Source organism: Apodemus sylvaticus, chromosome 4 (assembly GCF_947179515.1).
Source record: "Apodemus sylvaticus chromosome 4, mApoSyl1.1, whole genome shotgun sequence".
In the NCBI taxonomy this organism is placed as follows: Eukaryota; Metazoa; Chordata; class Mammalia; order Rodentia; family Muridae; genus Apodemus; species Apodemus sylvaticus.
This window is the reverse complement of record NC_067475.1, coordinates 32735163-32748026: the sequence shown is the minus strand read 5'-3', so window position 1 is coordinate 32748026 and position 12864 is coordinate 32735163. Positions and strand designations below refer to the sequence as shown.

The 12864-nt window shown below is 42.9% G+C and overlaps 1 protein-coding gene across 2 annotated transcripts in view; it reads left to right on the top strand.

The window, feature by feature from the left end:
- The window catches only part of Cfi (complement factor I), a 37354-nt gene continuing 24490 nt past the window's right edge, over positions 1-12864 (top strand). Inside the window, exons 1-2 of one of the 2 annotated variants that reach the window (XM_052179255.1) lie at positions 1-215; positions 11245-11524. In XM_052179255.1, the coding sequence (XP_052035215.1) occupies positions 93-215; positions 11245-11524 (403 nt within the window). In that variant the 5' untranslated portion in view covers positions 1-92. The remainder of the gene's footprint in view (positions 216-11244; positions 11525-12864) is intronic. The other variant, XM_052179256.1, reaches the window with a different exon arrangement.

The following is a 12864-nucleotide window of genomic DNA, read 5'->3' as shown; positions in this document are numbered from 1 at the left end:
GGCTATTAGCCAAATCCTCTAACAGTTCAAAAGTACAACGCTCTTTAGGAGGCTCTTCCTTTTTAAATATTTTTTCAGGGGTTAAACATTAAATGTCAGGAGTGTATCTGGAATGGACAAGGGTCTCCCATGGAGACGGGGCCTCGCACTCCTCCAGCATGAAACTCGCTCATCTGATTCTGCTGCTCTTAGATCTCCACTTGAGTTCCTCCAGGGTGAGTGATGTGATGTTTATAAAAGGCATTTTTATAAGACATTTCAAAGACTAGAAAAATAGAGGAAAATTCTCAAAAGATTCATAAATGTCACATTAGGCTAGTTGCTAAGAATAGAACTATAAAGTAACAAGATATTCTGTATCGATATCTTGGTAAAAGGAGTTTAAGGAAATAGTTTTTTGATATGCTTGTATGTGTGCATAAACATTGAGTCGAACAAGAACTTCATCGATTCATTGCTATAATTTACTGCTCTATTAAAACAGTAAATCATGCTTCTTCTGCATGTGACACATAATGATAGGGAAGTGATAAGACAGAGTCTTCCTTCAGAATGTCTTTTAAGAAAATTGTAAAGAGATGATTAAATATGTCAGAGAGAAAGCAATAAGCATGATGTAAATTACATTTGAAAGTGAAAAGCAAGGGGAATATCCTACGACCACAAAGATCTTCTTTTCTTGCAATAGTATCACAGTCTGGTGAACCCACTCTACAGCGAAAGTACTAAGTGGGAAATGTAGGAATGCAACTGAACTACACAGTGTAGCCTACTCTTATTTAATCATGCTCAAAGCACACTGCCCTGAAGGTGGGCAAAATCACTCCTTAAAAGCCCATTTCGTGAAGCGCTAATTATAACATGGAGTTTGCTGAATATTGTTTTGAGTGCTGGGCGTTTTGTGTCCATGTCAGGGCATCAGAACACATTGTCTGGGGCATCCTGGCGAGATGGTATTGCTCACCTGATGATCAGTGGCTGACCGGGAGTTGTGTCCCTGCTCTCAACAGGATGTCACTAGTCCAAGAAAGACCAAAATCTGTAGTACAGTTTCCTCCTAAATATGTATCATCTAAATACTATTGTAAAGAAAAGGATTGTAAAATATCTCTATACAGCTAATTGCCAAAATGGTAAAAACAAACAAACAAACAAAACAAAACAAAAATCCCCAGATGGCAAATAACTTCAGTGAGAGCTGTTTGAGATCACCCAAAGCTGAGCAGTCAGAAAGAGACTATGGAATAAGTGAGGTTAACACTGGACCATGGTTCCAGGTTTGATTTGATATTTGGTGAACGTGATCCGTTACAGCCCTTTTGGGCACACGAGGAAGCAGGTAGTTTAAGTACGACTAGTCCCCCGGGTAGATAAATCTATCCCGTCAGAGTGACCCATATATATCTTTGTTGTGCAATACTCTGGTCACAGAAACAGCAGATTGCAAGAGAGAGCTTGTTCACACTTCAGCCAACTGGAGACAGGGGAACTAATCTTGCTTCTGAGAAAGGCTCTGGGCTGCTCACAGGTGAGGGTTGCAGCAGGTGATTGGAGGTTAAAAAAAACTGCTTGGTCTGCGCATACATAATCTAATGCCTCCCACAGATCCCAGGCTAGCCCACACATCAGAGGCTGAACTGCAGTAAATAACTAAAACTGGTGGCTTGGGGTTTGTTGTTGTCTTCTAGATTATCCTCAGGGTAAGGCATCTCTCCCTTGCCCTTTCTCATCTCTCCATTGTTTAGAGATTGGGGCAAGGACTGAGCTACTTCCTACCAGACCAGGGTGTAGATTTGAGTTAGAGGGGTGAAACTGCTCAGAACTATTTGGAAGTATTTGGAACATGGAATCCATTTGGAATTATTCAGGTAGTGAGTTAGTCTTAGAAGACCATCCAACTAAGCAATAGAAACACACCCATTAGATCATCCAATGGGTCATTATTCATTCATTACATACTTAGCTGCTTTGGTAGACTATTCTGAACAGTGACCTGAGATCAATCAGGAATTCACTCCCTCATTTAGAGAAGTCAATATCTAGAGATTGCAGCCAATCAAAGCTTGTGTGATTTCAGCCCTGGTGGTTTCCAAAGCTCAGTTTCCTTTTGCTATAATGCTCCTATAGATGGGATGTGGTAGAGTCACAACTTTTGCAAGATAAATTTAACTCATATGTGATGTCTCTGTTGCTTGACATCTTTCAGTCCCACCGAGGAACTGGCCATTAGTAGCACTTCATAAAGTCTAGTTCAGGGATAATGGAGCTGATTATAATATCTGCTTTTCCTAAATAGTATAAGGACCCAGGCTGTAGGGCAGAAGTTGTAAGGAGACCATCTGTAGGAAACATCAGCTGCTAGAAGCAGCCTTATTGTATAGCAGCAAGACTGATTCTCAGTGACTATGCACACCTGACAGTATCTGTCACTTTCAAGCTCTCTCCAAGTTAGACCATCTGTGTGGGCCTCCTCTGCAAGACAGACAACTGACGAGGCCTAGGGCAAAGTCAAAGTGGCTTCCAGACAAACTGAAGTGTTTCTAAGAGGATCTGTTTTTCACTATGAAAAAAAAAGTCCAAGTTAATCAACTTATAAGGAGAAAAGTTTTATTTTGGACCAAAGTTTCAGGTATCTTAGTCTCTCATTGTCAGGAACTGCTGTTTTGGGCCTGTGACTGCACAGTACTTCACAGCAGGACTGTGTGGGAGAAGAGACCAGGTCACTTCATAAAGACCAGAAAATGAAATGGCAGGAATAGATAACAGTCCTGACATCTCCTTTAAAAGTATCAACTTAGCCGGGCAGTGGTGGCGCACACCTGTAATCCCAGCACTCTGGGAGGCAGAGGTAGGCAGATTTCTGAGTTCGAGGCCAGCCTGGTCTACAGAGTGAGTTCCAGGACAGCCAGGGCTATACAGAGAAACCCTGTCTTGAAAAAAAAAAAACAAATCCAAAAAACCAAAAAAAAAAAAAAAAAAGGTATCAACTTGCTTCCTGTGACATCAGTTCCTTCTACGAGGCCCCATTTAAAAGTTTCCTGTCACACTATAGGCTGGGAACCAGGGCTTTAACACATGGGCCTTTAGATCCAAACACAGACTCTTCTCTGTTTAATATGACTCCTCTCTTCTGGCCAGAAGATCGAGGTCACCAAGATGTATGTAATTCCTGATGAAAGCCGGAGTCACCAAATACTTCTCGGCTTTATTTTTGTTGTGAAGTCTCCTCCATTGCCACTTTGACACAGCCTGAACTTCAGTAAGGTTTTTAACAGTTTCAGAAACCCTTTCAGACTCACAGAACAAAGCTTTTAGTCCAACCACAGCATCCACAAATAACACTAAGTACTTAAAATTGTCAGTGGCTCCGGGCATCATAGTAAAGTCAGTCTGCCAAAAACTGCCAATATTCTCCGGCTCTGGTGTCTCTGGACTAAGCTGCTCTTGCTATGAGGGGAGCCCCTGGGTTGCCTCTGGCCCATGCCTATGTATCCCTTAGTCATCTTTTGAACGGTCCTGTAATGCTATTCTTTACCATAGGAGCATCATATTGTGTGCTCTGGCATGTTTGACTTACCCCATCCTTCATAGCAGGTTCATAGATGAGGACTTCATCTTCCATGTTTTATAAGAGACCCAACCTCTTTTGGGTCTGGGAGTAGGGAGAACTCCAATCAATGCCCCATTTGTCTGAACATTCTTGTGTGGATTGTGTGTGTGGTCTATACATGTGTACTCACACATTTGAACATATTGGAAGAACCAAAGGCAAACTTCATTTATCTTCTTTAATCGCTCTCCTTTTGAGACAGGATATCCTGTCGTCTGTGTCTTTCATATTGGGATTAGGATTCCAAAATCAGGTAGGCACTCTTGCTTGCACAGAAAGCACATTACCCACTAAGAAATCTCCCCGTGTCCCTCAGGAGCATTCTTCGACAATATTTGTGAGATCCCAAGAATCAGCAGTCAGGGTCCTTGTGGGAAAAGCCTAGGTCCTCCCAGGCCTGGCCACTGACTTTGCTTTCTGACTTGCTCCATTGCATCCTCGAACAGGCAGAAAACAGTGGTTTGTCACAGACAATAACCACTGACTCCAGGACAGCCTCTGATAAATCTGAAGTTTGTTAGCATATTCAATTTCTTTCTCTTAAGTGTTTAAGAGTCTCTTTCTTTCCAAATTGATCCATGGGGTGTGTCGTGTAGTTTGGCGTTAGAGCATGCGTTTAGCATATGCTGGGTCCTGGATTTGATTCCCAGAACCACCAGCACCATGACTGCCTCTACCACCACTACCACCAATGATTTCCTGGGAATGAACCCTGAAAAAGCATATTTTGTGCTCTCCTATCCTTACCCAGTTGGGTCAACACTAGGACTATAAATTCCATCTTCTATGCTGAGGGACTCCTGTTACCATTGTTGTGTGACATGATACCACTAGATACTCGTCTTTATAACAGGCCTGCTACCATAGGATGTTAGAATAGGATGGCTGGAGTAAACTCACCCACTCATTCAGCTGTCTAGATACAATCACATGCAAGTTCTTTAGTATGTACGACTTTTTCCAGGATGACATTATTATTGTATAGAAGAGGGAAAAAGCATCTTTGAGATCCAGAACTATAGGTTAACTGAAATCTCTAGTCTGGATAGTGAGTTATGGTTTGACACCACTGGGTTGGCATTTTCCACAATCCGGCTAATGTCCCCAGTCTTGACTTTTGTACTAGTAAAATTGGATGTTAACTGGGACCAGAGGGGATAACTGAGGTCATACACAAGAAAGGGAGCCAAGAGAAGTTCAATTCATTTCTTAGTATGTTATTTCATTGGCTATGGCCTCAAATTTGGAATTCTTGGTGTGAGACAAATATAAAAGTTTATGTAGTCTTCCTTTTTACCCATCCCAGACTCACATCTGCTCATCTGTCCAGCTTACCTCTTAGAAGGTTTGTTTGGTTTGTTTGGTTTGTTTGCGCTTAGAGGACACAAATCTCTTCTGATGTTGATTAGGTGTCCATTCCTCAGGCTCACTCTGGCATAGAGTCCACTAAATCTCACCCCAACAATTGAATAGTACATTCAGCACATGGAGGAAATAATTCTTTTAGTATGTGCTTCTCATTTGACAGTCTAAGAAGTAAGAAAATAATATTTTTGAGGTTTCTCCTGAATCTTTGTCTTTCCAGAAAGTTTTGGAAGCTTATATTCAAAATTGAATAGTTGGCCATTTATGCCAATGGGAAAATCCAACAGTGAGCCTCTCCTCATCCTAGTCACCTGGGCTCCATGAAGGAAGCTCTGACGGGGCAGTGGGTCAGCGTGGGCTGCAGGGCTCATTCTTGAGCACCAACACTAAGCCCTGCATTTGGTGAACCACTCATTTTCCACTGTGGGGTTTGAATTGGCACGGCCCCCATAGACTCATGTGTTTGAATGCTTGGCCCTTAGGAAGCAGCACTATTAGGAGGTGTGGCCTTATTGGAGAAGGTGTGGCCTTGTTGGAAGAAGTGTGCCACTGTGGAGGCAGGCTTTGAGGTTTTGTATATGCCCAACGTTGTCCCAATCTCCTTCTGCTGGCTTTGATTGTAGCTGTCCAGCAGCCATGGATGAACTGGCTGCCTGAAAGGGAGGCTGGAAACGAAAAGTGGGGGTGGGGTGGGGAAGCGAGAGAAGGATGAAGACAAGACAAAGATTTCTGATCAAGGCTCAAAGCTTAATTTTCAGCTCTGCGTTTATATAGGGAAAACCCACAGACCCATCCTTTGTTTCAGCTGGATTGAGTTGCAAAGCAAGCTCAGCAGAGGGTCAACTCCTCAAAGCTCACTCCAAAACCAGTGAGGTCAGGGGACTCCAGTTAGGTTGTAAAACTGGGGTTTGTTTAGCCTACTCAAGGCTGGGGGAAGGCCACATTGGATCAACATGCAGAACTCCCATCTCCTTCTCTAGCACCTGAGTGACTGATCTCTGACTGATCGTTACCATGCTTCCCACCATGGTGCTAATGGACCAAACCTCTGAACCTGTAAGCCAGCCCCAGTTAAATGTTGTCCTTTATAACAGGTGCTTTGGTCATGGTGTCCCTTCACAGTAATAAAACCCTAACTTGAAGAGGATAAGACATTTATCCTCTTCAAGAATTCTATGCAGGGTTGGATACATAGCTCACATACTATGAATGCTTACCGCCCTTCTGGAGCACCTGAGTTCAGATCCCAGTACCCACATCAGGTGGCGCACAACCACCTGTAACTCCAGCACCAGGCAATCAGATGCCCTTCTCCGGCCTCCACGGGCATCTGCATTCATGTACACACACACATGATTAAAAATAAAATAAACTGTTTAAAAGTTCCAGGTAGGTAGGTGCATCCGTTTTTATTTCTTTTAATAGTTCGTGTGCTTGCAGAAGATGCATCAGATTGATTCCATAGAAGATGCCTCACTCAATTTGGACATTGGAGGAGGGCTTCCAATCTTGGGTCTGGTTATTCCTTGTGGCAGGTCACACAATGGTGTTTGAATCTAAGCACCTGCTAATTTCATCTTTTGATGCTCCTTCCTTTCTTAAACCTGGCCCTTGCTCCTGAAAGTGTTACAGGCAATTTTACAGTTGAGAACATGCATCCCCAGATCTCCACCTACCTCTTGCGATTTATTTTCTGTATTTGAAATACTCTGGCCAATCATGGCTAGCCTTGGTTGTCAACTTAACATACCTGGGAAAAGGAACCCCTCATTGAAGAATTGCCTCTGATAAATTGGTCTGTGGGGCATTGTCTTGAGTGGTGATTGGTGGGGAAGGACCCAGTGCATTGTGGGAGGTGCCATCCCTTGGGCAAGTGTGCCTAGGCTGTTAAAAGAAAGGAAGCTGAGCAAGACAGTCGGAAGTGTTTCTTTGTCATGGTCTGTGAGTCAGTTTTCTAGGATCCTGCCTTGAGTTCCTGACTTGGCTTCCCTCAGTGGTAGACTGTAATCTATAAGCCAAGATTGTAATCACAGGTAAAGAAACCAAACTAGAACATGAGTGAAAGTCAGCTTCATCGTTTCAGTTTCTGTTGTCCCTGAATCAATGCTATTTGCTTCCACAATTCTACGAATTCCGTAGGGACCTCACTGTGTTCTTATGTATGTTTGTTTAAGCTGCTTTGCCTTGAGACTTGTATTAACTACTTTTCTGATGCTGTAATAAAACACCATAACCATAGGTTGTAGTGTTGTGCACATTTAATCCCAGCAGCTTGGAGACAGAGGCAAGCAGATCTTTGTGAGTTCGAGGTCAGTTTTTGATTACATAGTGAGTTCCAGGATAGCTAAAACTACATAGTGAGGCCCCTGTCTCACAAACAAACAAACAAATAACACTCCACGACAAAGGCAATTTATAGAAGAAGGGGTTTATTTTGGCTTACAGTTCCTAAGGAAAGAAGTCTGTGATGGTAGAGCAGAGAATTGGCAACAGGAGTTTAGGTGACAGTAAGGGCAGCAGGAACAGAAGGCTGAGAATTCACACCTTGACCCACAAGTATGAAGGAGAGAAAGCCTCTGTTGAGAAAAATGGAATGATACCTTCCAGTACCAACGCTGTTTAGTCTTTAAAGTCAGTGACTGCATGTCCAGGCACATGTCTGCCAGATGGAAGGAGCATGTGTGGGAAGCTTGCATGAATAAGGAAGTTCACTGCAGTATTATTTATAGTAGTGAGACCTGGGGAACAAGTTAAATTGCTTCTTTGTGGGGTCCGGCTACAGGGTCATAAGATACAAATTACAGTGGTCAGGGCGACTGGAGAGCAAACTATGTCATCACTATGTACACTGAACCTGACCTCTGGAAAACCACAAAAACTAACTAGGCCCACGATATTTGTTTTATGCTCAAGGCAAAAATAATAGGGATGATTTCAAAACAGTATTTTTTTCTTTCTTTCTTTTCTTTTCTTTCTTTTTTTTTTTTTTGTTGTTTGTTTTTGGAGCAATTAGAAATAAGCATGCAGGATCCCTCCCTTCTTGCCCACACTGTGCAGCCATCTTCCCACCAGATTCAACTGCATTCTGGGAAAGGAGGGATATTTGTTTTTTTTTAAAAATAATAAGAAAAAATCCCAACCAAACCCAAGAAAGACTATATTGAATTTCCTATGTAACTTGAAATGATTCATTATTAGGGACTAATAAGAATCCCACTTTTCAATCTAAGCAGAACATTTGCTGGGTAAGAAGTTGGAGGGGTGCGTTGTAGCTGGCCCATTACATTCCATCAGAAGCAGGGCTGTCCCCTAAGGATGGGGCAAGCTGAATGGACCAATCGAGCCACTGAGAAAATGTATAATTGAAGACCACAATGAGAGGAATTACTCTGTAGTAGACCAAACACTCTTCCGTTGGGAAAGATTCTGATACAGAGTTTTACTCTTGGGATCTAAACTCTTGGGATCCAAGTCACTTAGCTAAAAAAAAAAGAGACAAAGCTTTATATTGCTGCTTTTCCTCCTCCTCTTCCTTCTCCTCTTCCTCCTCCTCTTCCTCCTCCTCCTCCTCCTTTGTTTAACCGTTTGTCTTAGTCAGAGTTTCTATTCCTGCATAAACATCATAACCAAGAAGCAAGTTGGGGAAGAAAAGATTTATTTAGCTTACATTTCCACATTGCTGTTCATCACCAAAGGAAGTCAGGACTGGAACTCAAGCAGGTAAGGAAGCAGGAACTGAAGCAGAGGCCATGGAGGGATGTTTCTTACTGGCTTGCTTCCCCTGGCTTGCTCAGCCTGCTCTCTTATAGAACCCAAGACTACCAGCCCAGGGATGGCACCACCCACAAGGGGCCCTCCCCCCTTGATCACTAATTGAGAAAATGCCTTACAGCTGGATCTCATGGAGGCATTTCCTCAAGGAAGGCTCCTTTCTCTGTGATAACTCCAGCTTGAGTCAAGTTGATACACAAAACCAGTCACCACAACTTTTTTTTTTTTAAATCCTTAGTGTTTTCCAAGAAAATCATTCTGGCAGTTGGGTAAGGCCATAGTAATTAAGTCACCTCAACATCCCATTGATATATAACTTTATTTAGAATACAGATCTATAGACTGACAGGGACAGGCTGATCTGTGGTGGGAAGGGCCTCTCTCTTACATTTGGTGGCCAACTTCCCATTGGCTAACCAAAGTCACATGGCCAAACCCAGAGTCCAAGTGTCCCAAACTACACCTTGTCCCCAGGGAGAGGCACAGCTAAGGAATGAAATGAAAATCAGAGCTATGGACTTCGTTTCCCAATTGTCATCATGTCACTATTGGCACAAGACCTGGAGTGTTTATTGAGGCCTTCTCCTGTGCACTTTCAATTTCTTGCCAGTTAGCTCTCCTGTGGTCGATTTCTCCATCAAGTTAAGGATTAGAGACCCAGAAGTTTGCACTTCACAAGATTCATTTCAGGAAATACAGCACAGAAGAACACATAGCTAACAGAGCCAAAACCCCTCCAGAGAGGGAGCAAACGTTTGCCCCCCTTCCCAGGAGTATGAAGAATGAATCTTCCTCTTCTCTCTCTCTCTCTCTCTCTCTCTCTCTCTCTCTCTCTCTCTCTCTCTCTCTCTCTCTCTCTCTCTCGCCCAGCCTACCATCATTGCCCAGCCATTAGTGTAATTTGATACATGTATATCAAATGGTCCTTGTTAATGCTGGAGGAGGGAAAGTATCAACCATTACTCCCCATGAAACCTACCCTGACCTCCCACGCGGATGAACATACTGGATCCTGCCTCACCTTGTCTGATACTTTTCAAAGCCATCGTCATGCAGTACTCTCACTGCCTCAGTTTCCCCAGCTTCATAGCCAGTGACTGCTCATCTGCAACACTCGGTGTTGTTCACTCCAGGGTTAGGACTGCTTGCTAAACTGAATATGTATTGTGCAGTGTTCCTTCTTCTACCCTAGCCTGTTTGTCCCAGCAGTTGTGCCTGTTCGTCCCCGCAGTTATGCCTGTTCGTCCCGGTAGTTGTGCCTGTTCGTCCCGCAGTTGTGCCTGTTCATGCTGGCAGTTATGCCTGTTCGTCCCAGCTGCTACTTCTAAGAGACCTGGAAACGCATGCTCTACCCTGATTCTCCTAAAGTAGGGTGTTGTCTTTGCAACACACTTACTCCACACACCTTCTGCCTTGTGTAACACTAATCTGTAATATACTGTATGTCCCTATCTCGTTATCATCAGACAATCAAGCCCCTATAAGACAGAGACTGTTACTCATCTTAGCATCATTTTACATGTACTAGCAGTTCCTTAAACAGCTCTGACTTTAATAACAGAATTAAGAAATGACAAGCATCAAATTCATCCTATTAGACTGTATTCAGTATCTAGTTTGTTACTCAGTACCACGGCCCTGGGATCCACTCATCTCTTCTAAGGCACACTTTTATCTCAGCCTCCTTAAAATAGCTTAATTAATTGTGTTCCTGGAACCTGGCAGCTGATGTGGGAATTATTTAAATAATAGTACTATCTCACCAGGCCTCGTACCAAGTTCCAGCAGGTCCCACTCAGTGTGGTTTTCACTATTGCCACTGAGCCAATCAATCTCTTTCAGCTAGCTCTCACAGCATCTCAGCTGTATTTCCTCTCTGCCATAGATTCTGTAAATGGCAGGAGTCCCACACTCCTGCCCTGCACCCAAATACCTGGTAAAGCATGACTCTCAAAGTTAAAAAGTCAACCGATTATATTTATGTATATGAAACTCCCAATTACAAGATGTCAATATATAATGATAAAGGTCTTATCCCAATTTTCTAACCTTATGTTAAGTTCACGTCTGAAGCCGTCTGGATATATGCAACTCTCTCTCTCTCTCTCTCTCTCTCTCTCTCTCTCTCTCTCTCTCTCTCTCTCTCCTCTTCTCTTCCACCCCCCCTTTGCAATCTCTCTACAACTCTTAGCTCTGCCCCCTATCTCCCCATCCAATAACTGTACTGATGAAATTGGACAGAAATGTTCCTGCAACAGGCAGCCATTAGTGATATTGCTTCTAATCCTCCAAATGAAACCATAACGAGTAGGAGTGATCACCCTCACTGTGCAGATGAGACCACTCACATTTCATGAGGGTAACTTGCCCCAAACAGTCTGGGAGTCAGGTTGTCTGAGTCACAAAACTACCCAGCCCATACCCTCACCCGTGCTGCTGGCTAGGTATGTCTTGCTCACATTCACAGAAAAGTTACATCTGTTCTTCTCTCTTCACAGTTCACGCCAGCATCAGATCGGCCTCTGGAGGATCTGGTGGAGCAGAAATGCTTACTGCAAAACTACACGCAGCGCTCCTGTAACAAAGTCTTCTGCCAGCCGTGGCAGAGATGTATCGATGGAACCTGTGCCTGCAAACTCCCTTACCAGTGCCCAAAGGCTGGTGCCCAGGTGTGTGCCACCAATGGAAGAAGCTTTCCAACATACTGTCACCAGAAGAGTTTTGAATGTCTTCATCCAGAGATAAAGTTTTCAAATAATGGAACATGCACAGATAAAGGTAGGAAAGACATGCATAAGGAGCCATTCAAACAAGAGGGCAGTGATATGTCATCTTTTCAGTCACAAAATGCTTTTGCTGTGAAATATTCTAATGACAATCTAAAATTCTTTAGACCAGGATCTCTTAAACTTTGTTCCATTCATGACCCCTTTTCGTGCAGGAAAAGTTTAAGTGACTGAAAATATCCCAGGTGTGGGGATACTGGGCTGCTTCAGACTGTCTGCAGCAGGTGACTATGATTTGCCTCATGCTCTAACAGAGGCATGTTTTTGACAGCTAGAGATAGTTTATATGATTGTGTGACATTTGGAATTCTGGGAACTTTTCAGAGGGTAGATAAGTACTAGGGCCCAGAATGGTTGTTGGTCAATCAGAGAGGGGTTGGAATGGTTATTGGTGGAACAGAGTGGGGTTATGTTGTGGTTTGTTAATAGTCACATTCAAAGAAGAAACAAAAAAACAAAAAAAAAAATAGATTCAGGGCTCTCCCCCCCCTTCTTTCTCTCTAATATTGTGATAGGGATGACACTTGGATAGATAAAGTGTAGGGAAAAGCGTATCTACAAGTAGCAAGGATGCATGGAAGTACTTATTTTTACCCCGGTTAAATCTTGTCTGAATGTTTGACATTGTAGAGCATAATCATCAGTGTTTTTCCAATATTTTGATTTTAGGGTCCATCACAATTTTGCTTCACATAAATACATAGTACAATGTGGCAGAAGTATGTTTAGGACCATTTCAGAAATTGTTGGAAATCCTGTTCTGATCTCAAGCCAAAATTCCCTTAATTGTATTTTTTTTTTTTTTTTTTTTTTTTTTTTTTACAATTCTGGCAGGAAAATTCTAGAAGTCATTTCCTATAATTAAACCATTATGATTATGTATGAGCAAAAAGCTTTGTGTGTACAGAAGGACAAAAAAAAGGTATAGTAGTCTTTGATCTGCGCCAAAGTACTTCTGACAGTGTTCATTCACACTGCATGGCATGGGGCCTGCTCAGTGGAAACTGTTGTGCGTTCCAAACTGCAGCTGCAGAGAAGTCACGTGAAGCAACATGGCGGTGCGCTTCCAGAAACACCGTAGATTCGTTCCTTTTTTTTTTTTTTTTTTAAGACATGGTTACTCTGTGTAGCCCAGGCTGTCCTGGAACTCTCTTTGTAGCCTAGCTTGCCTTGCTCTCATAAAGACCCACCGACCTCTTTCTCATGATCACTGGAATTAACCCAGCGCCAGTGCCACCACCAGCCAGCTACAAGTTTGATTTTTAATTAACTTTTGTTTGTGCTTTCAGAAACCTTTTATCAACCTTTGCCACCTACAGTCAACTAAGCAAC